Source organism: Phyllobates terribilis, unplaced genomic scaffold, assembly GCF_046119375.1.
Source record: "Phyllobates terribilis strain yellow unplaced genomic scaffold, ASM4611937v1 Scaffold_7__3_contigs__length_470593459, whole genome shotgun sequence".
Classification (NCBI taxonomy): domain Eukaryota; kingdom Metazoa; phylum Chordata; class Amphibia; order Anura; family Dendrobatidae; genus Phyllobates; species Phyllobates terribilis.
In genome coordinates this window covers 265,003,381-265,031,340 of record NW_027362767.1, presented here as the reverse complement: position 1 = coordinate 265,031,340, position 27,960 = coordinate 265,003,381, and the positions used below count along the sequence as shown (strand labels likewise).

The following is a 27,960-nucleotide window of genomic DNA, read 5'->3' as shown; positions in this document are numbered from 1 at the left end:
ATTATAGTAGTTACATTCTTATACATACATGGCAGTATTATAGAAGTTACAGTTAGGTCCAGAAACATTTGGACAGTGACAAGTTTTGGCATTTAGCCGTTTACCAAAACATCTACTATATAATCGGCTTATCCCGTCTGTCTGTCCAGTATTATAATAGTCATATTCTTGTACAGTATTATAGCAGATATATTCTTGTACATAGGGGGCAGTATTATAGCAGTTATATTCTTGTACATAGGGGCAGTATTATAGTAGTTATATTCTTGTACATAGGAGCAGTGTTATAGTAGTTATATTCTTGTACATAGGGGGCAGTATTATAGTAGTTATATTCTTGTACATAGGAGCAATATTATAGTAGTTATATTCTTGTACATAGGGGGCAGTATTATAGTAGTTATATTCTTGTACATAGGAGACAGTATTATAGTAGTTATATTCTTGTACATAGGAGCAGTGTTATAGTAGTTATATTCTTGTACATAGGGGCAGTATTATAGTAGTTATATTCTTGTACATAGGAGCAGTATTATAGTAGTTATATTCTTGTACATAGGAGCAGTATTATAGTAGTTCTATTCTTGCACATAGGGGACAGTATTCTAGTAGTTCTATTCTTGTACATAGGGGACAGTATTCTTGGCGTCTTTATGTTTGAGTGCACACTCATCTATTCCTGGATGCGTTCCTGGTGGTCTTGACCTTGTATCTGTGATACATAATTGTGCTCTTTCTGCTGTGATCTGGGATATAATGGCGTCTTATCTTGCTGCGATCTTTCATCCTGAATTCCATCCAGCTTTCTCATTATCTAAATGCCACAGTGCAGCCAGGCAAGTTGTGAAGTTTTGGCAGCTGGAGAACATGGCCTTTGTGTGGTGCAAAAATGATTAAAAGACAAGTGGTAGCCAAGAGAACACTTGTGATCTGCACTGACCGAGGGACCAGATCATTACTGCTGGGAAGGCCATTATTCCCCAGAGCAGACACGGGCAATTAAAACATTTGCTGGGTGTATGGAGAGGAAGGAAATAAATCTTCCTGTTGTGGATCTCTGATGGCCAGAGGCAAGTTGGCTGGAACATGATGTGGATGTTCCAGACGTTACAACATGACATTGTCTTAATGTCTCCAGAAAATCAACATGGCCGAGCCAAAAAGCAGCTTTATATTCATACACCAAGACAGACGGCTCTTACAAAATCCATTTCAACAGAAAATAAATTGTATGTTGTCATTATGATGGATCAGCAGTCACACGTCTGGTACCTCTCCCTGTCAGAGTCCACCTCCTTTATTTAGTAAGGGTGTAGGAGGCAATGATTACATTGTTACACGGGGCAGGGATACAAACCATAACCTTGCGATTGTCAATAAGTAATGTCCATTCCCTCGTTCACTGTGTGATTACTAATTATTGATTTATCCTTCCAAAGAGCCTAATTATGGCTATTCATTTATGACAGAGCTAGAAACAAGGGCATCTGAACATAAATATGGAGAAGCAAAGAAATTCTGGAAATCTATACAATGGTGATATATATACTGTATATGGTATATATTTTTTTTCTTTACGTAGCATAAATTCTGACAGAAGCATTGAAGTGGAACGATCACATCATGCAAGCGTTCCAGTGTCTATCAGGCCCCCTTGTAACATTTCTCTATCTTTCTCACTTTCTTCCAGTTCAGAAAAAAACAAAACATTTGGTATCTACAAGTCCCAGCCTTGAAAATTAACCTGTACGCTAAAAATGAAAATTGCCGTTCTACAGTCACCACTCCCTTAAAAAAAAAAAAAAATAATGATCAAAACTTTGCCTGTTCCCAAAATTGAATTGAAAAAAACAAAACAAAAAAACGACGCTTTAAAATTATCTACATGAAGTCTTTACACAGTTACATCAATGGAAAAAGGTAGAAAAATAATGGCCACGCAAAATCAAAGTAGTTCTGAATATTTTCAGCCACTAAAAGAAAACGTTAAAGTTTGACATCGCTGTAAGCGCACCGACCCAAACGATATTACCGCACCGTAAAAATAAAAAATGAAAAGCAATAGCGGAATTGCCTTTTTCCCCCAGGGTTTAACTGCACTTGTTTTATTGTTTTATCCCCTTTTTTAGTAATTTATACAGTAAAATGAATGGTATCATTGAAGTTTACAACTCGTCCTGCAAAAATCAGACCCTCACATCTATGTCGCTGAAAAATAAAGTCACAGCTCTTGAAAAAAGGGGAGAAAAAAAAAAAAAAAAGCAAAACTGAAAAATAAGAGTGATGAGCTAAATCTCAGGGCACAGCTATCAGTATATACAGGGCCCTAGTAAAGGAGGTGCCCTCACTCCAGGAAAGCTATTTTTCCTAATGATAAATTATATACAAAAAAAATAAAGATTTAATTTGACAATCTATAAAATGGATAATGCATGGTTTCCAGCACAGAATCGGAGCCTGAGCAAAAACAAGCAGTTTCCAAATTCTTCTGGTTCTGCAAAAAATTCAGAGCGACCCCTTCAGGTCATCAATGGAATAACTTCTCCTACAATGAATAGGGGTTGATACAGGAGCTCTATGCGGCTGCAGAGGTCTGGTAACTCACCAATGTTGGTGGCATCACTGTATAAGATGCAGAATATACTTTTCTATGGGAGTTGGTGTTACACTAAGTTGTGCAGCTGCTGTGTGGATGAGTTTTAGTATTTTTTGGGGTAGTAGAGAAAATAGAACCTAAAGATTACCAAAAAAAAAAATTAATGACTGGTCTTTGTTTGCCTGGCTGCAGCGGTGACTGGCACAAGATCAGGACCCGAACCATTTAGTTCCCGGTGAGGTCTCCAGTACCCGAGCAGCCCGGTGCTAGCAGCAGTGTGGGGGAACCGATCGCTTGAAGAACATCCTCCATAAATAGAGCAGGTACCAAAGTATATTTATCATTAAAAGGAATGAAAATATAAATTAAAATAGTCTGTTTCGCTCTTCTGCTGTGCAGTTCTATTCTGGATACTGTTCCCTGTTATCAGCCATTTCAGGCCTGGGAGAAGCCAATTCAGTAGAATAACCTAATACAGTGAGCGGGGAGTGGTCATCCCGGGCAATAGGGTCCAGATGACCAGCGCCAGTGGTCACACATCTCCAGAGACATTCATATCCACATGTGACATATCAGCAGTACTGGCACCTTAAATACACTGTGCTGCTGCTCTTTTCTAATGGAATTGATTGTTCTGAAATGACACGTGATTGAGTCAATTTTAATAGGTGTGCAAATATATTTTTTAATTATTAGAAAAATAGAAAAAAAGAAACAAAAAAAAACAAAACAGGAAAATCTGAATTTGCTTTTGTGAATTTTTCATGACACACTTAGGTGTCTGACGGTTTTGATTTCTCATCTGAGATACAAGTCAACCTGCAAGAAATGTAAGTGCAACACCTGGGCTGTACAGTCTAATACAAGAAAATAATAATTCACTTGTGCATAAAATTATATAACAAATCCCATCCTTAAATGAGAGTACCTTCATTACAAGTGAAGCATGACATAAAAAAATAGCAGGAGCTTAAATACCCATAAAACAAGAAAATTGTCCCCGTGGAACATAACGTGGGATTGGAGTGAAACGTGGAATCGTTCCATACAAAGTGCTGGGTGGACTCTGCTGCCACTCTGTGGAAGACTTGCATTACTGCGAGTGCACTTGTTACTACTGACCCAGCGAATTTCTCTTTTGTCTTGTAGAGTTTATTATCCTCCTTTAAGTCATTGTAAACAGTTTAAGTCTGTCCTGCAGCGCAATAAAGGCTGTAAACATTAGAAATAAAATCTCACGCAGGCAAAATAAGAATAAAACATTACTAGCAGTCTCATTAGCCGCTTGGAGTGTTTCATTGAATATTAAAAAGTCTTTAGGTGCATAAATGCCAAGTTCCTGCCATCAGTCACCTATGTACCGTAAGAAGAACATACCATCGCGGGATATTTGCCATTCTTGCTTCTGCTATAATGACAAATTCCCACAAACCCTACAGGATATGCCAGGATTCAGTCCAGCTAGATAAAGGTGGAGTCCATGGCGTTTGTTTCCTGATTACTCCGGGCCCGCGCCTCGAACAGCTGCTTAATCAATGCAGACTTCTCCTGCTCCAGTTGGGTGATGCGGTCACTCTTGTCCGAAACTTCCTGGACATAGCAAAAAAAAAAGAATGGAGATGGACGCTTACCAGTTTATAGTAATTGTTAGTTATATTCAGGTATTTTTTGTAACTTGGATGCAGGATTATGGGATATTCCAAACCATCAGATTATATATGTTTAATCTGCCATCTCCAGAAGCCCCAACAATGAATGCTGTGGCCACAGCTCCAATTAAAGGCAGGATTGGTGCTGATCCAGCAGTCGGTTTCCTAGCTGTCAATAACTTATCCTGGAGAGTTGCTAACCTGTGAAGTGAGAATAACTAAAGGTCCGGACGGGCAGAATCCGATCATAAACCAGTGCTGGATGAACATGAGATTTACTTGCAATCTAGCATTATGTAGAGTTTTCTAGAATGGTCCCGACTTTCATTATCCAGGATCCCCCAACCTGTGGCTGTTGTGAAACTACAACTCCCAACATGTCGGAGACCTTTGCTGTAGACACACACTCACCTTTGTGAGTAGACGGTTCTGTTCCTTCAGCATATTCACTGCTTGCTGCTGTGCAGGGATGTGGAGTGTGGTGGCCGCGGAGGATGAGGAGTGTATGGCGGCCTGATGGGGATACAGAAGAATGTTACATAATGACCTCCGGATGCAAAAGTCTCTGACTGCTGAGATCCAGTAGTCATCCCGCTTTCCTAGACCTCAGTGTAGACCCCTGTGGAACGTTCATAGCAGGCAAAGTGGTGATCACTCAGCTCTTCCAAAGACGGAACAATCTGATCTGAAGACAGCCTTAACCCCTTAGTGACTGGAACAATTTTTTAAAATCTGACCAGTGTCACTTTATGTAGTAATAACTCTGAAATGCTTTAACATATCCTAGTGATATTTGGACTGTTTTCTCGTGACACATTATACTTTATAATTATGGTAAATTTAGGCTGATATTTTAAAAATAAATGTGAAAGATATCAGAAATTTGACCAAAAAAAAAAAAAAAAAAAAAATTGTTTGCAATTTTCAAACTTTGAATGATTATCCCTTTAACCCAGATAGTTATACCACACAAAAACATTAATACATTTCCCTCATGTCTGCTTAACATCAGCACTAGTGATGAGCGAGCATGCTCGCTACTGCTTGGTGCTCGCCCGAGCATCTCACTGCTCGACGAGTATTTCCGGGGTTGCTCGGCGGGAGCTTGGGTCCCCTCCCTGCATGTTTGGTGCTCTTTACAGAGCCAATGAACATGCAGGGATTGCCTGCCACTCACTGTAATGCCGTAGCCATGTTGGTTGTGGCATTACAGTGATTGTGCGACCAGCCAGTGTCATCAGGTCTATATCAGACCTGGCGCCGCCATGCTCGTCCCAATCACTCCGGAATCAGACAGCGTAGGGAGAGCTGCTGCTGAGCTAGGGAGAGATTTGCTTGTTTCTAGTTAGTGTAGATGTACCAAACTATATTAGAGACACATATCCATTTCAACTAACAGTCCTTCTGAAAACGAATCCATCTGCAGAGATATCAGGCAGGCAGTGTATATAGTAGACTGCAGTGCATATAGCACAAGAGGGTCCATTCCAGTTCTGCCTTCTGCTGCTGTTATATTTATAGAAATAGGCCCAGGTTTCAGGGGCCAGGAATAATTTTTTTTTTTGGATCTTAATCCTCATTATTTGCTTAAAAAGCAATCCAGAGAACACAGCTTTTCTGTGCCATTTGCTTGTTGGCACTGCAGAATACAGCCAGGTCCTTTCCATATTACCACGCTAAAAATCCAGGTATTTAAAACTGTGGTTTGTCCATCACACGTATCACATATAATTGCGCTGAAAATACTACCATTTCTGGCCTCCATTGAAATTTTGTTTCCGTGTGTCAGTGAAGCAATTGACACCAATTTGCTGTTCAAACTAGCTACCTACAGGTTTCTCCATCACAAGGATTACATAAGTCCGCTCCAAATTCAGTCATTTGTAGTGAGCGTGGAAGATATTGTCCTCCATTTAAAATTGGCAAGGCACGTGGCAAGGGACGGGGAACTGGACGTGATGGGGCATGCAGAGGCCGAGGGCAAGCTGAAATTGTGCCACAAATACCCACATCTTCTCCCACGACCTTCCTGTCCCAATTAATAGGGGACTGCAGAACACCACTATTGAACCCAGAGCAGTGTGAAAAGGTTATTGGTTAGATAGCAGATAATGCTTCCAGTCACTTTGCCACCACCACCACCACCCTGTCTTCCACACGGTCAAGTCTCAGTAGCCGAGAGTCTGGACCGCATATTCCTCACCCTGATCCTCCTTCCTCCCACCATGCAGAGTGCCTAGAGAGAACAGATCCCACACTTGGACACTCTGAATAGCTGTTCACTTTTCCATTTATAGATTCGGGCCTCTCGCCCGGTCCACTTGAAGCGGAGCAAGAGGAGATCGCATGTAGCAATGCCCAAATATTTGAGCAGCCACGGTCACATGAAGGCGACGGTGGGAAAGTGTCACAAGAGGTGGACGATGATGAGACACAGTTGCCAGAAAGTCAGGAGGAGGAACAGAGTGCGGAAGTGGAAGACGAGGTGGTGGATGACATAGTAACTGACCCAACCTGGCAGGAGGACATGCAGAGCAAGGACAGCAGCACACAGGGGGAGGGAGGCAGAGCACCCCAACAGGCAGGAAGCAGTGTGGTGGCCGCAGACAGAAGGCAGGCAACCATTCCCCGGAACACCAACACGAAGGAAGTTGCCAGTACAACTGTTAGGTCTTCCCCAGTCTGGTTGTTTTTTAAAGACTCTGCCGATAACCCGAAGAAGGCCATTTGCACCACCTACCAGGCCAGCATCAGCAGGGGTGGCAAAACGACCAGCTTGACCACCACCAGCATGATCAGGCACATGGCAGCAAAGCACCCGACTTTGTGGGCCGAACCCCAGGGTCCAGGAACAGTGTCTGCGGGTGGCACCACTGCTTCTTCCGCTGTCGTGCGTGCAAGCCCATCCCCTGTCCGTGGCGCCTGCGAAGATGCCTCCTGCCCTGCACTTGTCATTGCACACTCAAGTAGCAGCATCAGGAAGCACGTCCATGTCCTTGTCCCAGCACAGCGTTCAGTTGTCCCTACCCCAGTCCTTGGAATGCAAGCGAAAATACGCAGCCAATGCCCCACAGGCCACACTACTAAATTCCCACATTTCGTGACTGCTTGCGCTCGAAATGTTACCTTTTAGGCTCGTGGAGAGGAAAGCATTCCGCAACCTGATGGCGGCGGCTGTTCCTCAGTACTCGGTCCCCAGCTGCCACCATTTCTCCCGGTGTGCTGTCCCCGCATTACACAAGCACGTATCCCAAAACAGTAGCCGTGCCCTCAAAGGCAGTTCCCAGGAAAGTCCACCTAACCACGGACATGTGGACAAGTGCTTGTGGGCAGGGACGGTACATCTCGCTGACAGCACACTGGGTTAACACAGTGGAAGCCGTGACCCAGTCGGACCTTGGGACGGAACACGTCCTCCAGACGCCAAGGATTGTGGGCCCTAGGTCAATCAGGGTTGCCCTCACAGTCCACAGCTCCTGCACCTCATCCTCCTCAGCCTCCATCTCTGAAATGACTACATCAGTCACAAGCTGGAAGCACTGCAGCACTGCCTCGGCCAAGCGGCAACAGGCTGTGCTGAAGCTAATATGCTTAGGTGACAAACTGCACAATGCTGAAGAGTTCTGGACAGCTCTGAAAGAGCAGGCAGATCTGTGGCTCACACATATGAACCTACAGCCAGGCATGGTCGCGTGTGACATCGGTTGGAACCTGGTAGCGGCTCTGAGGCAAGGCGAGCTCACACAAGTACCATGCTTGGCCCATGTGCTTAACCTTGTGGTTCAACGGATTTCTCAAATCCTACCAGGATGTGCCGGATCTGCTTGTTAAAGTACGCCGCCTGTGTGCCGATTTTAGAAAGTCACCTACAGCTTCCGCTGCCCTTGCCGGATTTCAGCAGCGTTTGCAGCTTCCGGCTCACAGACTGGTGTGTGATATCCTCATGCGTTGGAACTCTACACTGCAGATGTTGGGAAGGATTTGTGAGCAGAAGAGGGTAGTTGTTGACTACTACCAGCATCAACAAGGCCGTCGGTATTCAGTTCAGACTCCACACATAAGACCTCAGGAGTGGACATGGATGTCAGACATATGTACCATCCTCCAAAACTTTGAGGACTCCACCAAAATGGTGAGCGGCGATGACGGGCGGAGCACGATGAGATGGAGCAAGGAACCATACAGGGTGATTACACACAGCCAAGCCTCATCTCATCCCAATGTGGATTCGGGGACAATGAGGAAGAAGAGGAGGAGGAGGAACAGGAGCTAGTTTCATGCGCTATAGACTGTACTACCTGCACAACTGTCATACTGTCTGTTGAGCGTGGATGGCCTGAGGACAGCGAGGAGGAGGAGAGCATGGTCACTTGTCCTCTTGGTGAGGACACGGAAGGCTTGCCTGTTAGCAGTCTGGCAAGCATGGCTGAGTTTATGTTACGCTGCCTTTGCCATGACCCTCGCGTCCTCCAATTTTGGATGACAGTCATTACTGGTTGGCGACACTTCTAGACCCACGCTACAAGGAGAACTTTATATCTCTTATTCCTGAAGCGGACAGGTCTACAAAAATGGGGCAGTACCAGAAGGCCCTTCTTGCGGAACTATTAAAAAAAATATTCCCATCTGAAAACGCTGACGGCAGAGGTCACAGTTCGTTGCACAACCAAGCAGTACAGGCAAGAGACAATTCCAATCCAGCAGAGGCAGGGGAACACTGTCAAAATTCTGGGACAGTTTCACAGTTTTCTCAGCCCCTCCCATTGCACAGGCCCTGAGGCGCAGGGTACTCTCACAAGGAGTGCAAAGTTTGGGAAGATGCTGAGAGAGTACCTTGCCGACTGTACCAACGTCCTCATGATTCCGCTGTGCCTTATAATTATTGGGTATCCAAGTTGGATACGTGAAATGAACTGGCTCTCTATGCCTTGGAGGTCCTGGCCTGTCCTGCCGCCAGCGTTTTATCAGAGCGGGTTTTTAGTGCCGCTGGTGGAATTAACTGATAAGCGCATCCGCCTGTCAACTGAAAATGCTGACAGGCTGACTCTCATAAAAATGAACAAGGGCTGGATTGGGCCAGACTTCTCAACACCACCAAATTATAGCAGCGTAAAACTCAAATCCAGTGTCTTTTTTGGGAGGTGTATTCCCATGCACCTCTTCATACCCACACATGTGTATAAGCGTCCTGATTTTGGCTATTTGCTCTTGTCCTCCTCCTTATCCTCCACCACCATATCACCAGGTTGACACTGGTCTGTGATGCAACACCCACATAGTTTTTTTTTTTAAAGGGTCGTAAAAAAATGGTTTTATACAGTATGTTCATGTATACCCCCTGGGGTAAATGTTTGTCAGCCCATACACTTAGTGCATGGGCATTACAAGTATAGGAGGCCCGCTCCTTTCTAATGGGAACATTTTTTTTTTTTTTTTTTTTATGAGGCCCTCCTCACGTCTCTTGCAAGTGGCATTGGAGTTCCTCCAAATTTTTGGCAGCCGTTGCTTCACTGCATAGGCAAGCAATATGGGAGACCCTCTCCTTTCTAATGGGAATTTGTCGTTACTGTGGCCCTGCTCTATGTGTCTTTAAATTTTGGCAGCCCTTGCAGTCACAGCATGGATTACCGCTATAGGAGACCTGCTCCTTTATAATGGGAACATTTTATTTTACTGAGACCCTCATCTATGTCTCTTCAAAGGGGTATTGGGTTGGTCCAAATTTTTGGCAGCCCTTGCAGTCACTGCATATGCCATAACAGTATAGAAGACCCACTCGTTAATAATGGGAACAACAAAGCATAGCCGGCTGATGGCTCTCTAACAATAGCAAGGGCTGACTGCTAGCCTTTTAAGAATAGTAAGGGCTGCCTGATAGCCCCATAAAAATAGGCTTTATGACTTTCAGAGTCCCTCCATCATAAATGAAACAGGATGAGTCTGATGATGTGTCACACACCACATGACCAGATAAGGTTGTAAAACGTTAAAAATGACATTTCCCGGTGAATGCATCAGTCTTAAAAAATGACGTAAAAAACAAAACAAACAGTAGGATCCTTTAGTATAAAAAACAGTCGCCAATGTAATCACATTGTTGAGCTCCGGCACCACCTCCTCCTCCATCTCCAAAATGACCACATCAGTCACAAGCTGACAGCACTCCCTTGGCCAAGCGGCAACAGGCTGTGCTGAAAATAACATGCTTAATGCTTAGGTGACAAACCGCCCACCGCTGCAGAGTTGTTGAAAGCTGTAACAGCAGCCTGATCTGTGGCTCTCACCGCTGAACATACAGCCAGGCATGGTCGTGTGTGACAATGGGGGGAGCCTGGTGACTGAGAAATGACAGCCGGGGTAGAGACGGTTTCCCTCTATGCCAGTCCTTTCGCTAAAGAATATGGCTGTGGTGAAATACAACTCCCACTGAGAAGCTGTTTCAGATTGAAAAACACTGTGCCCACCAGAGGATTTGATTCTGAGGGCTCACCTTTCTCCCCCGCTCAAGAGCCCCATAGCAGCTGCAAAGTTGGCGCCTATCATGAACTCTCCTGATGGAGAAGCCAGGGCCCACCCGAGGATTCTCTGGTGGGACCGTCCAACCCTGCCGAGAAGCAGTCCTGGCTAAGAACAGTGTGTGGAAAGGTTCCAGACACTCTATGGCTGCTTTTTTTTTTTTTACTGAGGAGGAAACACACGCAAACACGGGGAGAACATACAATATCCTTGCAGATGTTGTCCTTGCTGGGATTTGAACCGAGGATCACAGCGCTGCCAGGCTTCAGTGCTAACCACTGATCCAATGTGCTGCCGTTCACCCTCTAATATCTAACAGGCTGGAGAAACTTGCACCTACTGCCACTCTATCTTCAGCTCCTTTGTGAGAAAATGTATTTGGGTAGCCACTCAGTCTACCAAATAAAATTCCTGAGAAGGAAATTGGGGGTGGCTTCGCTACTGGTACTGGGAGCACTGCTAATACCATGGCGTCGTACCATAGTTTACTGGAAATATTCCAGGCTGGTAGGAGGCAAGCAAATTCCCACAGAAAAGTACCAGCAGTAATGTTCAGGGACCCGCGCTTGTAGAAGGCGGAGACAATACCGGGAGAAATAGTGGCGGCTGGGGACAGAGTATGGACACGCCGCCGCCATGAGGTTGTGGACAGCTTCCACCTCCACGAGCCTAAAAGGCCATATTTCAAGTGCAAGCAGCTGCCCAGAAATCTGGCAGTTTAGTATTGCGTCCTGTGGGTGGGTGACTGCATACTTGCGCTTGCATTCCAAGTAACAGAAAACTAAGCAGATGGTGGCCTCTATCATCATCATGGCCTCAGCTCGGCACTATGAGCTCTCCTGAAGGAGAAGCCAGGGCCCACCGGAGGAGTCTCCGGTTCTCTGGTGGGCCCGTCCAACCCTGCCGAGAAGCAGCCCTGGCTAAGAAAAGTGTGGGGGAAGGTTCCCGGACACTATGGCTGCTTTTGTAATGTGGATCGGCCATGCTTATGCATGTTATTTATCAAACCACATTGCAGATTAGGCCATTGCCCAACTCTGTAGTCATGAAATTAAAGGTGCAAAGAAAGATGTTTGTGCGTCAAAGCACCACCAAGAAGTGCGAGTTGATGTTGGACGGGCTGCCATTGCTTCTGCAACAAGCTGCATTAGAGGACTTCCTGGGAGAAATGACACCCAGAGTAGATACGGTTTCCCTCTATGCCATTCCTTTCACCGAGCTAAAGAATATGGCTGTCATGAAATACAACTCTCACTGAGAAGCAGTGTCAGAGTGAAAAACATTGGGCCCACCAGAGGATTGGATTCTGATGGCTCACCCTTCTCCCCTGGTCAAGAGCCCCATAGCAGCTGCAAAGTTTGCGCCAATCATGAACTCTCCTGATGGAGAAGCCAGGGCCCACCCGAGGATTCTCTGGTGGGTCCGTCCAACCCTGCTGAAAAGCAGCCCTGGCTAAGAAAAGTGTGTGGGAAGGTTCCTGGACACTCTATGGCTCCACTTTTAATGTGTACTGGTCCGTACCATCCCGGGCCACATTTGCCTGTACACGTGTTTGTGGTTAGGCGGTCCTTCCCAGTAAGTGCACTGGGGAGGGCACGGGTAAGGTTGTGGGACCCGTGCTTCTGGAAGGCGGAGACTATACCGGGAGAAATAGTGGCGACTGGGGTCAGAGTATGGACACCCGGCCACCGCCGACATGAGGTTGTGAAAAACTTCCGCCTCCACGAGCGAGCCTAAAAGGCCACATTTCAAGAGAAATCAGTTTTAGAGGACTTCCTGGGAGAAATGACAGCTGGGTAGATATAGTTTCCCAAGTCCTTTCACCAAGTTAAAGAATATAGCTGTGGTGAAATACAACTCGGCAAAAAAAAGCTGTGGACTGGCTCCGTACCATCCCTGGCCACATTCACTTGACTATGTGTTTGTAGTTAGGCGGTCCTTCCCAGTAAGTTCACTGGGGAGGGCATGGGTAATGTTGTAGGACCCGTGCTTGTGGAAGGCGGACACGACACCGGGACAAGTAGCGGCGGCTGGGGACCAAGTATGGATATCCGGTCGCCACCATAAGGTTGTGGACAGCTTCCGCCTCCACAAGCCTAAAAGCCCACATTTCAAGTGCAAGCAGCTGTCAAAAATTTGGCAGTATAGTATTGCAGCCTGTGGGTGGGTGGCTGGCTGCATACTTGCGCTTACATTCCAAGGAATGGGGTAGGGACAACTGAACGCTGCACTGGGACAAGGACGTGGACGGTGATTGTTGCAAGTCTGCAACGACAGGTGCATGGCGAGAGGCATCTATGCATGCGCCAAGGATCACTTATGATGGGCACACTTTTAGGCAGTGACCTGGGAGTCAGAAATGCTTCCAGAGGTCTTCCCCATGCTGTTCTCATGTCTTTTCAGCACTGTATGCACCTGTCTGATGATGTGTCACACACCACATGGCCAGATAAGGTTGTAAAATGTTAAAATTACATTTACCAGTGAATGCATTTGTCTTGGTTGAAAGCAATGCAAAAGTGCAAAAAAGCATCAAAAACGCTACGTGTGAACATAGCCCAAGGTGTGGAGGAGTATTTTTGGTTTTGGTTATTTATTTTGCCTTATATACAAGTCATTACCCTGGAAAGGATGTTCCTTAACATATTTCCCAGGAAAATCCATTTTGGTTTTGTTTTTGTATGTTTTATTGTGAGTCCGTAAAAGTGGCGTAATACTCTGACCACGTTGCTGACAGCAGTGACCTGGGAGTCAGAAATGCTTCCAGGGGGTCTTCCCCATGCTGTTCCCATGTCATTTGAGTACTGTTCCCATCGATTTAGGACATTTTTAGGCCCTCTGCAGACCGATGGGGGGAGCCGCCTGAAAAATGCTCGAGTTTCCCATAGACTTACATTGGGCGCGTTGCTCGGGTCAAGCACCCGAGTATTCCAATGTGCTCGACCCGAGTATTTTAGTGCTCGCTCATCACTAATCAGCACCATTTGTAAAATGTTTAGAAGGTTTAAAAATGTAGCAGTAATTTTTCAGTTTTTCAAGGAAATTTACAAAACTTATTTTTATAGGGACCTGTTTAGTTTTGGAGTGACTTTGTGGGTCCTCCTATATATTGGAAACCACCCAAAAGCCAAACCATTTTAAAAACCGCGTCCCTCAACGTATTCAAAATTGATTTCAGGTAGTTCATTAACCCTTCAGGTGCTTATCAGGAATTCGTGCAAAATGGGATGACAGGAATGAAAAAGTTTACCACATTAATTTTGATAACTTCTGAACAGGCCACTATAGCTGGAAGACTAAGGCCGTTATTTGTCTGTGATGTGCAATGGCAAACATCAGGATCACACAATCAAGATCTCAGGATGCCAATGGGATTAAAGAAAAAGCCCACACACTTAACCATTTAGATTCTGTAGTCACTATTGACAGCAGTATTTAAGGTGTTAAATGTCCATGGTTGGTGCCAACACTGATCATGGCTGATGGAGCAAGTTGTCAGCTATAGTGTACAGCTGACAGCTACAGGACTGTCACCAGTCGGGGGATGCTAGTCTCTTATATCGCAGGTCAGTAAAAAGGTCGCCAAGGGGTTAAAGTAGTTGTGCAGCAGCTTTCATACTGCTATCTGGGTAGTGAGCAATAGTAGCTTTACAAGAAAAAAAACTGATTGAATATCAAGACTACAGTGATCATGTCATGGTCTCCACTGGAATAAAAAGCACAGAGCTGGGCAAAGTGCGGCCAGCGGGCCACATCTGGTCCTCTAGCTGTTCCAGTCTGACCCACGGACTGAAGACAGTGGCTCGCGGCCCGCACCAAGCCCTCTGCCGCTTCCAGTTGTCACCGCTATCAGCATCCTCATGATGCAGACAGCGGTGAATACAGTGGTGGAGGACGGGGACGCCGGCACCTTCTTCCACCAATCAGCGGGAGAGACAGCAGACGTGATTACGCCACTTCATCGCACTGCCGCTGCTGAGGGTCAGTGCACAGGAGAAGGGGGGTGTTTTTTTTTTTCTTCATTCATATGTGTATGGGATGTTTACATGTACAGTGGCTTGCAAAAGTATTCACCCCTTTGGCTTTTTACCTATTTTGTTACATTACAACCTGTAATATTTTTTTAATCTGATTTGTGTGTGAAGCATCATCTCTAAATAGTCAGTTGGTGAAGTGAGAAAAATATAGGTATAAATTTAATTTGAAATCAAATAGCAAAAGGGTGTACATGACAATTTTTGGTTATGAAGCCTCTAAAAATTCCTGGTGCAAGCAATTCCCTTCAGAAGTCCCATGCTTAGTGACAGGACGTCCACCTCTGTGCAATCTGATGTCACATGGCTGTCACTATATACACTATTCTGAAAGGCCACAGAGTGCAGACTTCTGAATCCCCTCAGTGCGCACAGTGTGGGGATTTGCCAGTTTCTGCGCAGGGACAGAAGAGTATATATGCGTTATACATACTCCTGGCCAATGAGCGAGGCTGCACCCCCTAGTCAGCCACGCCCACTGGAAGGCCACGTCACTAGATGGGGCGCGGCCTCGTTCAATAGTGTATGGAGAGGCCACACCCACTAGAAGGGCCCTGGCGAGGGGTATGTATAAGACATGTGTACACTCCGGCCCCGGCTCCGAAACCGGCGAATCCCCACAATGCACAGTGTGCGCGCTGGGGGGATTCATAAGTCTGCGGTCACAAGAGTGACTGCAGACTTGTCGATTTGGATCGGACAACCCTTTTAAAGCAAGGGCCACCGCTAACCAAACACCATTAAGACCAAGGAGATCTCCAAACAAGTCAGGGACAAAGTTGTTAAGCAGTACAAGTCAGAGTTGGGTTATACAAAAATATTCCCAATCTCTGATGATCCCCAGAGCACCATCAAATGGAAAGAACATGGTACCACAACAAACCTGCCAAGAGAGGGCGCCCACCAAAACTCTCAGCCCGGGCAAGGAGGGCATTAATCAGAGAGGCAGCACAGAGACCTAAGGTAACCCTGAAGGTGCTGCAGAGTTCCCAAGCAGAGACTGGAGTATCTGTTCATACGACCAGAATAAGCCGTACACACTCCATAGAGGGGGCCTTTATGGAAGACTGGGCAGAAAAAAGCCTTTACTTGCACACAAAAATTGTAAGGCTCATTTCGAGTTTGCTAAAAGACATGAGAGAGACTCCCCAAATGTATAGAGGAAGGTACAGTAGTCAGATGAGACCAAAATTGAACTTTTTGGCCTCCAAGGCAGACGTCATGCCTGGACCCAAACCAACACACTTATCACCCCAAGAACACCATCCCCAGAGTGAAACATGGTGGTGGCAGCATCATGCTGTGTGAATGTTTTTCAACACAGGGATTGGGAAAATGGTCAAAGTCAAGGGGAAGATGGATGGTGTGAAATACAGAGATATTCTTGAGCAAAACCTGTTTCAGTCAGTCATGGATTTGAAACTGGGACAGAGGCTCACCTTCCAACAAGACAATGACCCAAAGCATACTGCTAAAGCAACACTCGAGTGGTTTAAGGGGAAATGTGTAAATGTTTTGGAGTGGCCTAGTAAAAGCCCAGACCTTAATCCAATTGAGAATCTGTGGTCAGACTTGAAGATAGATTGTTTCCTCTGGTGAACAGCAAACTTGAAGGAGCTGGAGCAAGTTTACCTTGAGGAATCATGCTGTATATTAGGAGCCTATGGGTGGGGGCTCATGCTGTATATAAGGGAATGTCCGTATACTTAATTCTGCTCAATATTAAGGGATAATATAAATATAAAATAAATTGTAATTTAAAATATTAATATTGAGCAGAGTTAATTTCAGCCTATTGGTTCAGCCTCCGCAACAGTCACAATCTATCATGTGGTCCTTTGGAAAAATTAATTGCCCACCCCTGACCTAGACCATCATAGGCCCATTTGTTACATTAAATACTCAAGTAGACAACCCCTTTAAAATAAGTTTCTTCACCCACAAGCCGTCACGCACGGGATAGACGGCTTCTATTCTTTTTCCCTTGCGTGTTATGCTCTCACCTTGCACGGAGTCATCAGCTCGCTCAGACATCGATTCACATCTTGTAGTTTGGGGAGCAGCTGGTTGAGAGGTGCCTCGCTGAAGGGGTCCTGGGATAAAAAAAAAAAAAGGGGGGGGGGGGGTGTCACTGAAATCCTGACTACCTGGATCCTTAATGAATCTGAGACTAGTACTCTTGATACCAAGAATCAGGTTTTCAAGAGCCCCATTTTGAATGGAGCGGAGGCGCACATGCTCACCTCTGCTCCAGAAGACACCCAGAGATAGACGAGCGCTGTACTTGGCTTTTACCTTCCAGTCTCACTGACAACAAATGGAGTGGAGGTCAAGCTGAATTCTGACGATCGCTGGGGTTCCCAATGATTGGGTGGGATATCGGCTGTAGGAATACCCCTTTAATCATCTCATCGAGGGAGGAGAGTTATAGCAGCACAATATTAGATACGGGGAAGACGAGAACTCGTATAACCCAAAGGTGATGGGAAACTAAATGTAGCGCCAAATAGCAAAGCACAAGGACTGAAAGAATTCACATATTAAAAGGGAACCTGAGAGATGATCCATTCTGCCCGATCCACAGACAGCATGGATCAGACACTGGCTGTATGATTTTAGAGAAAAACAGTTTAAAAGGCGCCACTCCCCCGAAGTGAAAAGCCTCTCCCTGCGTGCGTGTATAGGGAGAGACCAGTCACTCAAGGGGAGTGGCGGGGAGTAACAGCGGCTATTTAAGAAGTTGTCCATTACTAGGACAACTCCTTGTCATACCCCACGCTTGATCCCAATAAAAAAAAGCTTATATACTTACCTCCCGTGTCAGCACTCGCTCTACCCAGGGCTCCCATGCGGTTGATGTGACACCGGCGCCCAATCAGCGCTGGCGTCACTGACCCCGTCTCCTGTTGAATTGAGCATGAAGAGGAAGTCCAAGATTAGCTGCAGCCTGGACTTCCTCTTCCAGCAGGTGTCCGTGTCACAACAGCACAGGAGCCCCGGGGAGAGAGATTGATGACAAAGCAGGAACGGCGCTGGCACGAGAGGTGAATATAGGCTTTTTTATTTTATCGGGGGCAAACATTTAGATCAAGAAGGGGTTGACCAAGCAGTGGACAACTCCTTTAAGCAGTTTTTCTCTGAAAAACCTCAATGTTTCAGAGTTAAACATATATGGCTGAAATCACGGAGCCAGCATGTGATACATGCCTCCCATGGATCAGGCATGTATCAGCTGTCAGGTTCCCTTAAATAGAAGTAGTTCAAGTAATGAAAAATGTGCCACCAGAGCAGCAGTCATATTTCCCGCTAGGTGTCCTGAATCTGAGGCTGGTAGTGCACCCTTTGATGACACCTTATGATGCCTACTGTTTTTCCCAGGTTCCTCTGCTGTTCCTGCACATTATGGATCTGCTGGAGGTACCACTCCCGCGCTCGCTCCACCAGCTCCAGCCCTTGCAACAGAAGATCCTTCTCATGTTCCATCTCCTTCATCCTCTTCAGCTGTAGACAGAGACAGATCCATCATTAGAGAACGCTCTGCTTTGGGATCCTGTATGTACCATTTGGGCTACAAGCAACAATGAATTGAGAAAAAAAAAAAATGATGCTTGTGGCCTGTGTGATACCTCAGTGCCCAGATGGGGCGCGGGGGGAATTTAGCTTAAATTAGTTGAGGGAATGTCCACAAAACACCAAGAGTCAAAATGAGTGCAAGCGATTGACCAAAATTATACTAGCCTGGAATTATTAGCGGCCTTCTAGTATGCCCAGTGCTATCCATTCACCAAGAGCTGGCACTTCTCCATCTACAGGACTGGTAAAATAGTCATCATTCAATTACTGAAATTCTGCTGTAAACCCCGACATCCAATGTTCTCACTGCTAATAACTGCAGACATGGTGGTCACCAAGAATAATTTTTTGTAAATGTCACTTAGGACCAAAGATCGCCTAATCTTTAAAGGAAGCCTGTCATCAGGATTTAGCTTTATAAACTAACTAGATGGTGGCCCGATTCTAACGCATTGGGTATTCTAGAATAGGTATGCGGCCGACCGGGCGCAAGCAGCAGAGCGGTGTTAACATTTGGCGCCAAAATCGCTGATTGGTAGAGGCCGGCGACCGCGACCAATTTGCAGAGCATTGTTTAAATTTGACGCCAATCTCGCCGATTGGTCGCGGCTGGCGTCCGCGACCAATCAGCAGAGCGGGGTTTAAATTTGCCGCCCATATCGATAATTGGTTGCGGCCGCCGGCCCCGACCAATCAGCGTCGTATTAGTGAGGACCGGGGAGCGGCGCTGCCTGTGCGGGTACTTCCACTGCGAGCAGCTGGGAGATGAGCGGCTGCTCGCAGCAGAAGCATCCAGACCGGCGGCGCCGCTCCCCGGTCCTCCGTTCACACTTGCAGTCGGGAGACCATAGTGCTGTTTAAATTTTGCGCTAATCTCGCTGATTGGTCGCGGTCGGCTGTCATCCGCGACCAATCAGCAGAGCGGTGTTTAACTTTAGCGCCAAGATCACCGATTGGTCGCGGGCGGAGAGGATTGGTGAGGACCGGGGAGCGCCGCTGCCTGTGCGGATACTTCCGCTGCGAGAAGCCGGGAGATGAGCGGGCGCTCGCAGCAGAAGTATCCCAACCCGCAGCGCCGCTCCCCGGTCCTCCCTTGACACGCTAGCCGCTGATGTCCCCACAGTATCCGCATGGTGTTACAAAGGTCCGGACATTTGTGTTAAAAAACCGATTTGGGCGCCACATTTAAATATCGGCCGCGACCAATCACCGATCTTGGCTCCACATTTAAACACCGCTGTGCTGATTGGTCACCGACGTCGGGCGCGACCAATCACAGATTTTGGCGCCACATTTAAATAGCGTCCGTGACCAATCAGCACAGCGGTGTTTAAATATGGAGCAAAGATCGGTGATTGGTCGCGGCCGCTATTTAAATGTGCCGCACAAATCGGTGATTGGTCGCGGTCTTGGCCCGCGACCAATCACTGATCTTGCCGCAAAAGTTAAACACTACTGTGCTGATTGGTCGCGGCCAGCGTCCGCGACCAATCACCGATTTGTGCGGCACATTTAAATAGCGGCCGCGACCAATTGGATGTCAGCGCCGCTCCCCCCTTCACACCCTAGGCGCATGGATGTCAGCGGCGCTGCCTGTGCGGATACTTCCGCTGCGAGAACCCGGGACATGAGCGGGCACTCGCAGCAGAAGTATCCCGACCCGCAGCGCCGCTCCCCGATCCTCCCTAGACACCCTAGCCGCTGATGTCCCCACAGTATCCGCATGGTGTTACAAAAGGTCCGGACATTTGTGTTAAAAAATCGCTGATTGGTCACTGGCGCTGCCCGCGACCAATCACCGATTTGGGCGCCAAATTTAAATATCGGCCGCGACCAATCACCGATTTTGGCGCCACATTTAAATAGCGTCCGCGACCAATCAGTACAGCGGTGTTTAAATGTGGCACCAAGATCGGTGATTGGTCGCGGCCGATATTTAAATTTGGCGCCCAAATCGTAATTGGTCGCAGGCAGCGCCAGCGACCAATCAGCGATTTTTAACACAAATGTCCAGACCTTTGTAACACCATGCAGATACTGTGGGGACATCAGCGGCTAGGGTGTCGAGGGAGGACCGGGGAGCGGCGCTGCGGGTCGGGATACTTCTGCTGCGAGCGCCCGCTCATGTCCCGGGTTCTCGCAGCGGAAGTATCCGCATAGGCAGCGCCGCTGACATCCATGCACCTAGGGTGTGAAGGGAGGACCGGCGCTGCGGGTCGGGATACTTCTGCTGCGAGCGCCCGCTCATGTCCCGGGTTCTCGCAGCGGAAGTATCCGCATAGGCAGCGCCGCTGACATCCATGCACCTAGGGTGTGAAGGGAGGACCGGGGAGCGGCGCTGCGGGTCGGGATACTTCTGCTGCGAGCGCCCGCTCATGTCCCGGGTTCTCGCAGTGGAAGTATCCGCATAGGCAGCGCCGCTGACATCCATGCACCTAGGGTGTGAAGGGAGGACCGGGGAGCGGCGCTGACATCCAATTGGTCGCGGCCACTATTTAAATGTGCCACACAAATCGGTGATTGATCGCGGTCTTGGTCCGCGACCAATCACCGATTTGGGCGCCAAATTTAAATATTGTCCGCGACCAATCACCAATCTTGGCTCCACATTTAAACACCGCTGTGCTGATTGGTCGCGGACGCTAATTAAATGTGGCGCCAAAATCGGTGATTGGTCGCGCCCGGCGTCGGCGACCAATCAGCACAGCGGTGTTTAACTTTTGCGGTAAGATCAGTGATTGGTCGGGTCCGAAGACCGCGACCAATCATCGAATAGTCCTGGTGAGGACCGGGGAGCGGTGCTGCCTGTGCGGTTATTTCCGCTGCGAGAACCCGGGACATGAGCGGGCGCTTGCAGCAGAGGTATCCCGACCCGCAGCGCCGCTCCCCGGTCCTCCCTTCCGCATGGAGGTCAGCGACGCCGGAGGTCCTTCCGCTGCTACCGGCCGGGAGATGAGCGGCGCGAGGCGCTCATCTCCCGGCTGCATCGCCGCTGAGCTCCGTCCCGCAGATGAGCCGCTAACGGCCGCCATCTTTTTTCAGAAATCCCGCGGCGCTGATTGGCCGCTGCCGGACCAATGAGCGACGCGGGATTTCCAGTACAGACAGACAGACGGGATAAGACGATTATATATATAGAAGGCATGGCTATAATGGCGCTGTGATCATGATTAATCTGATACCTGATGTGAAAGGATCTGATCAGTGGTTATTTAGGCTATGTGCCCACGATGAAGAAATGCTCAGGATTTTTTCCTGAGCGTTTCTGCATCTCCCTGGCAGAAAAAAAACGCATGCGGATTATACATGCCTTTTTCCTGCCAGGGACATGCGGAAATGAAGAGTTCTTCACATGCATTTCCGCATGCGGGTTGACAAGCGCTTTCCAAGCGATTTTAGCATCACTTGGAAAGTGCTTGTCAACTTGATCACACTATATAAATCCATGCAAACGGCATGGATTTATATAGTATGACCGAAAGAATGGTAGAAAATAAATGTATACTTACCTTCTGATGGCCCCCGCAGTCTTGCTTCCCTCAGTTCTCCCTTGCCGGCAGCGGTACACTGAAGGACTTGCCGACGTCAGCGTCGTGTGACCCGTCACATGACTATGATGTCAGCGCAGGTCCTTCAGTTCATCGCGAACTGCCAGCATGCGAGGAGGAGCGCACCGCCAGAAGGCAAGTATATAATTATTTTTTATTTTATTCTTTTTTTCACAGTTTCTATGGTACCCGGGTCCGGAGGAGAGTCTCCTGTCCTCCACACCCGGGTACCATCCGCACATTGGAACGCATGCATTCCGCATGTACAGATGCAGTGATGCGGATTCCATGTGTTCCAATGCAAGTCAATTGTGGCGAAAACGCAGCGCTTCCGCAAAATAATTGGTAGTGCTGCGTTTTTTTCCGCAATGATAATCCGCAGCGGAAATTTCAGCAGCATCTGCACAGCACATGCGGATTATCATTGGGGGACATGGCAGGCCTTCTACCATGTGTTTAAGCGTTTCTGCAGCGTTTTTGCCGCTGCGGAAACGCTTAAAAAACGCATCTGGGCATACAGCCTAATACTCACCTTGTGAAGTTTTCAGAAGATGATGTCTTGTGTGCTTAGGGGCAGGACGTAGGGGCAGGGTCTTTTCGTTCTCCGCCACCCTCCCTTCCTCCCCATCACCAGCCTCCTCTGTTTCTTGTGCAGGTCATTGATTATTCAGTGAGCTGCCTCCTTTTTAAAACTCAGCACCGCCGCCATCACTGTGTGGGCAGTGCGTGCGCAGTGGGAGCCGGCGTCTTGTGTGCAGATCTTCAATAAAATGATACCGGAGGTGGCGCATGATCAGATTGAGATTTCGCACAAGAAAAGGAGGAGGCTGGTTGGGGGGTTGTAGAACAAGAAGACCCTGCTCCCACGTCCCACCCCGAAGCACACAAGACGTCATTTTCTGAAAACTTCATAAGGTGAAAATTAAACAAACACTGAGCGGATCCGTTCACATCAGGTATCATATTCATCAGCATCACAGCGCCATTATAGCCATGCAATTAGTTTATAGGGCTAAATCCTGATGACAGGTTTCCTTTAATGTCAGCTGCCTTTGTAATCTTGTGGAGTGCCCCCTCCCACGTTACAGTTTTTACAGGGAAGGTACAACTGTCTTAGCTCCAAGTGCTCCAGGAGCATACAGTTGGTTTTAATACATATCTAATAAAGTTAGTTTTTAAGGCTTCTTTATGGTTTTTCACAGCCAACCCAACAGCAGCGTGGGAAACAGTTTGTCAGTTGCTATTGAAGTCATTCCAGTCCCTGCAGCACCATAGAGGGACATGCACTCACTGCAGAAGTACATAATTTAAGGTGTTTGTCCAGGATTAGAACAGGGCCCCCCGTTACCCACAGTGGCAAGATGGCAGCCAACAGGAGTTGAATGGAGGCACCATGCCAGCACATTCAATGTCCATGGCATGGACTATAGAGGAGCATTGCAAGAGCTCAACCTGCACTCCATTCATCGCCCCCTGACCTTGTGACTAGCAGAAATGGGTGATAACTGGATTCCTAGCGGTCAAAGCCCCATTGATCAAAAAAAAAAAAAAAACTTACGAAGAGTGTGTCACACAGTTTTCCTAAACTCCTGAATAGCAAGTCTAACATCTTATTGGCTTAAGTACAGGAATCTGGAATCAGAAGAAAAAGTTAAAACTAAGGTGGCTGCAGAGTCTGACTCTTCGTACCCAGCCCCTCTTTCTTTAGCCCCCTAATTCAAAAGAGATGACCGACTGTCGGGAAGCCTTACCACGGTGTAATCCACCCCATTAGTGATGGTGTGTCGTCGGTGCTCGCCGTGCCTGCGCTGGTGCCGGCACTGGTCCCCTAGGCCTTGACTTGTTGAATCACTGTGGGACCTACACATGGGCCTCACTTCTTCTGCTGGTGGGGATACAAATGAGAAGTCAGTGACCACAAACAGTACACACCGAGTCCAGGGGACCATGGACCCTGACAGATAACAGCAGAGACATTTACCATAACCACTAGATGGCTCTGTAGCTGACGGTCATGATCGGAGTTATAGAAGAACTGTGAAATACAGCTAATTTATGGTGCAGCTCTGGGACAATCCCATATGGGGGTCAACATGATCCCGAGACTTAGAACTACTGAATTAGACATATGCTTCTATTTAATATTTCAATATGTAAAAGGAAGAAAAATAAATTCCCAGACTCCAGAGCTGAGCTTGTGCCAGAGCGCCGGGACGTACATAATATGCTTAGGAGTCATGAATTATTCTCTCTTGTCTACAAAAGCCAGAAAACTAAAGGCTATGTGCGCAAATCAGGAATAGCAGCGTTTTGGACGCAGTTCACCTGCGCCGAGCCCAAAAAGCTACGCTCCACATTAGCAGCACAGTAGATTGGATTTATAGAAACCTCATGCCTACTGTGCTTCTATTTGACACTGCGTAACATAGTTGCACAGGTTTATGAGTCGTAAATCTGCATGTGCTCAATGAACACATGCAGATTTACCTGTGTGATTGGACGCAGCAAAAACATGTTGCGTTCAAAGTGCTGCTATTTCCTGATCGTGGGTACATAGCCTTAAAGGGAATCTGTCAGCAGGTTTTTGCTACCTCATCTGAGAGCAGCCTGATGTAGGTAACGAGAAGCTGAAACCAACAATGTATCACTTAGTTTAAAGGGTGCAGGCGTTCTGACAGGTTTTAGATTTAGAATGAAGCAGAGCTGTGAAAGCTGACCCCGCCCACTCCAGGCTCTGTATGTACAAAGCCCATAGACAGCGAGCTGCTTATCACAAGAGGGGGCATTGTTGGACCATTGTAGTCCCCCGTCCCAATTTAGGGTCACCTTGCCGCTGGTGGGACGGCTTGTATACTTTTTTTGATCAAAAATAGTTCACCAAGTACCCTATATTTATTATGCAACTTTGCTTTACATTTATATATAATTATGGTAGGGTATGAGATATATTTTTGTCTTGTTTCTTTTTTGCTAGTGTGAACATGCCTCTGTTTCTTGTATGTCTGCCATCTTAGACCTCAGTTCACATTGTCTGGTCCATTCAATACATTGTAGAGATCTAATTTCTCTTGCGGAGACTAGCGACTCCGCAAGAGAAAGGGACATGGTGCGGATCTGAAAGATGCGCCGCATGTCCGTGGGTGATCTGCAGGTGCAGATGCACACATAGTGGACATGGGATTTCTAGAAATCCCATCCACTATGCTGTAACATCTGGACACTGGAGGTTTGACACTGCGTAAGCATGCAGCGTCAAACCCGCAGCGGCTTCAGATAGTGTCCACATACCCTTATGCTGCCCAGCGCCTGCATGCAGCGGCGAGAAAGTGAACTTTATTCTCCCCCGCCAGCAGTACTCCGTCAAGGAGTCGGGTGCGGTGCTGGTTCAGTCACTGCTCTGAATATACAGAGGCGGCTATAACCACGCCCCCGGCACTGACGGACATTCACTCTGCCATGCGGCCGGCTGCCAGTAAGGGCTGGGGGCACGGTTACAGCGGCGCTATGTATACTCAGAGCGGTGACTGATCCGGCACCACCCCCCATGTCCGAATACTGAATGCTGGAGGGGAGAATAAAGTTAATTTTCTCCCCGCTGCATTCGGCTGGGTGCAGGCGCCGGGCAGCATAACAACGCTGTTAACCTGCAGATTAACATTTCTGGTGACAAGTTCCCTTTAAAAAGGCTTGATTGTCCTGTTCACATGACTGTGCTGGCCGTATATCACAAGAACTCTGAAACCTTTGACTGGCAGCAGGGGTCAGATGAATAAAACAGTGAGCTATCAGAGAAATATCTGTTGACTCACTGCTCCGATCACATGACCACTGCTGCCAATCACTGGCTTCAGCAATCCTTTGACAACCAGGTGGCACAGTCCTTTTAAGAGTGTCCAGTGCTGAATCTGAGGTGGAGACAGGACATAAGTATTCCCCTTTAATTGTGCCACACTGCAATTCCCTGCACAGCAAGGTGGACAGGGAGCCACTGTGCAGAGAAAACCAAACAAGAGATGCCTCCACTAAGATCTGTGGGGGGGTCCCAGAGGAATACTAGTGAGATGCCATCACTTAAAACTGGAGTACCCCTTTTAACATAGAAAAGTTTCTCAGTTTTCTAATATACATGGTCAACATTCTCAAGATCTCCGCTTGTCATCAGTGAATGGAATTTCTCTCCCCTCTCCAAGAGGAATCCAATATCCCCAATGGACTGATGGTGGCCTGTGATGGTGGGGCTCCAGAAAGTCATCTGCCATTAAGAGTCCTGCACTTCACGAGGAGCCACCACCACAATTTTAAGGAATTGCTAATACAACTGTGCGAGCAGGTCCAAACCTGACCAGCAAGAAGAAACCTGAAGTGTGGCCTCGGCTTTCCTCAGCTCAGGGGAAGGAGGGGGCTTTACAGAGTCACATGGAAGCGATTATACGGCAAGTAATTGCACTTTACATTCCCAAGGTGGTTACCGCACGTCCCCCACATTCCTACTATCTAGAGATGTCAAGCAGTGACTGAGGATGGTGGAAATATACACGGGCGCCTAAATATATGCAAGGTGATCGCTGCAAAGCTTTACAAAGAATTCAGACCAACTACTAGGAAAGAAAACGTCTTCGTTGTCTAGTAATGAGCCAGAGTCTTGTGCTCCAGTCACATCCAAAGCTGCATCCAGATTTCTGCTCTGCACAGGCAGAGAAGTGAGCTCAGCAGAGTGCAGAATTGTGAATGGAGTAAGGACGAAAAGAAAAACTCAGTACAGAATAAGATGGATTCTGGGAATAGGAGAGGACAGCAGCATACTTCTGTCAGTCACCAGGAACATGGGTGGGGCTGGACAGGTTCTCACCTGGTCACCAGTACTTGCTCCTTGTCCCTGATCCAGATGGAGGCCAAAAGGACAAGTTGTGGGGTGTGAGGACTTCCACCTGCGGCTGTGTAAACATTGCAGCATAAAGGCACATGTGGAGTGTTCCTGTGAGCAATAACCAGTAATGACACCCTGGGGTAGGAGGCAGGGGGGTCACACTGGGCCAGTGAGTGCTGTGAAGGAAAGCCCCAAATGACACATGGCTGCTGTAATTGGTACTGTTATTTTAAAAACAGCTGTGGTCTTGGAAAAGCTGGGTGACAACCAATGTGGCTGCCATTAGTGTCTACAGAAGTGGTCACCCAGATTCTTACATCATGAATAGAATACAGAATGTGCAGTGAAGACTGACACAGAGGGACGTGTTGGATATTCCTGATTTGATGCTTGCTGTGGGATATATATGCAGATGTAGCAGAGCTGAGCTTGTCATCTGGTTATCTTTCCCAAGACTGCAGGTAAATCTACTGCTCAGAGTGCACAGACATAGGTAACCGGTCCTAGACTGCCCCCACTAGATGCCACTGGAGCAAACCATCAGATGTAGTCGTCCAGGACAAATTACAGACTTGCATCGATTGAGAAGGTTCCCATTCACTGGCAGCAAGCAGAGACCCTGACCGCTAGGTGTCCCCACACTGAGCACCTGCCCCCATTACCTCGCCTCGGTCCTCGCTCTGGCTCCACACTCCTGCAGGTGGGCAGCACCTCTCCCCCGGGCCTGGTGCCGTTGATGTACCGCACCCCCAGGGGTTGGGGTTTGCAGCTGTACCCCACTTTTCCAGGAACTTTTCCAGGAGCTCTGGGCGCCCCCGCCTGATAGTTCTCCCTGTTCTGAGAATTCAGCATTGAAGTCCGGAGGCCATGAACAAACCGGTCGAAAGTGAGGTAGCCATCGGGGGGCGCCACCTTCCTGAGGCACAGCAGCACCCCGGGGGGCAGCGCTCGGGTGTCCGCCCCCCGCCAGCGGCTCTCTATCTCCTGGATATGCACGTAGCCCCGGCGCTCATCATCCAGGATGTCAAAGAGGGTGCGCAGGCTGTGGAGGAAGGCGCGGGGCAGCCCGTGTGTGCCCGGGGCGGACTCCATGTACCCCGAAACTGCGAGCAGCCCACGGACACACGGCGAGTGCAGAGTGAGCGGACCCCGGCGTGACGTCACAATGTGCTCCTCC

General features: G+C 47.7%; 1 protein-coding gene across 2 annotated transcripts; it reads right to left on the bottom strand.

Moving 5' to 3' along the window:
• Nucleotides 1-3,255: 3,255 nt before the first annotated feature.
• On the bottom strand, nt 3,256-27,960 carry SAPCD2 (suppressor APC domain containing 2). 2 transcript variants are annotated; one of them, XM_073640616.1, is made up of 6 exons: nt 27,446-27,960; nt 23,668-23,801; nt 18,162-18,296; nt 16,799-16,888; nt 4,657-4,758; nt 3,256-4,186 (listed from the first exon to the last, which is right to left on the bottom strand). In XM_073640616.1, exons 1-6 carry the CDS (start codon nt 27,873-27,875, stop codon nt 4,058-4,060), a joined length of 1,020 nt encoding a protein of 339 aa, XP_073496717.1. In that variant the 5' UTR covers nt 27,876-27,960; the 3' UTR covers nt 3,256-4,057. The 2 variants fall into 2 exon arrangements, with proteins under 2 accessions (XP_073496717.1, XP_073496718.1); XM_073640617.1 differs by having other exon boundaries at nt 23,668-23,798.

Bases quoted from the DNA above. Each gene is read 5' to 3' on its own strand.
- SAPCD2 (XM_073640616.1), bottom strand. From the start codon at position 27,875: ATGGAGTCCGCCCCGGGCACACACGGGCTGCCCCGCGCCTTCCTCCAC. The intron at 4,759-16,798 runs GTGAGAGCATAA...TATCCCCATCAG, and splicing joins AGCTGATGACTCCGTGCAAG to GCCGCCATACACTCCTCATC. The intron at 4,187-4,656 runs GTGAGTGTGTGT...TGCTATGTCCAG, and splicing joins AGAACCGTCTACTCACAAAG to GAAGTTTCGGACAAGAGTGA.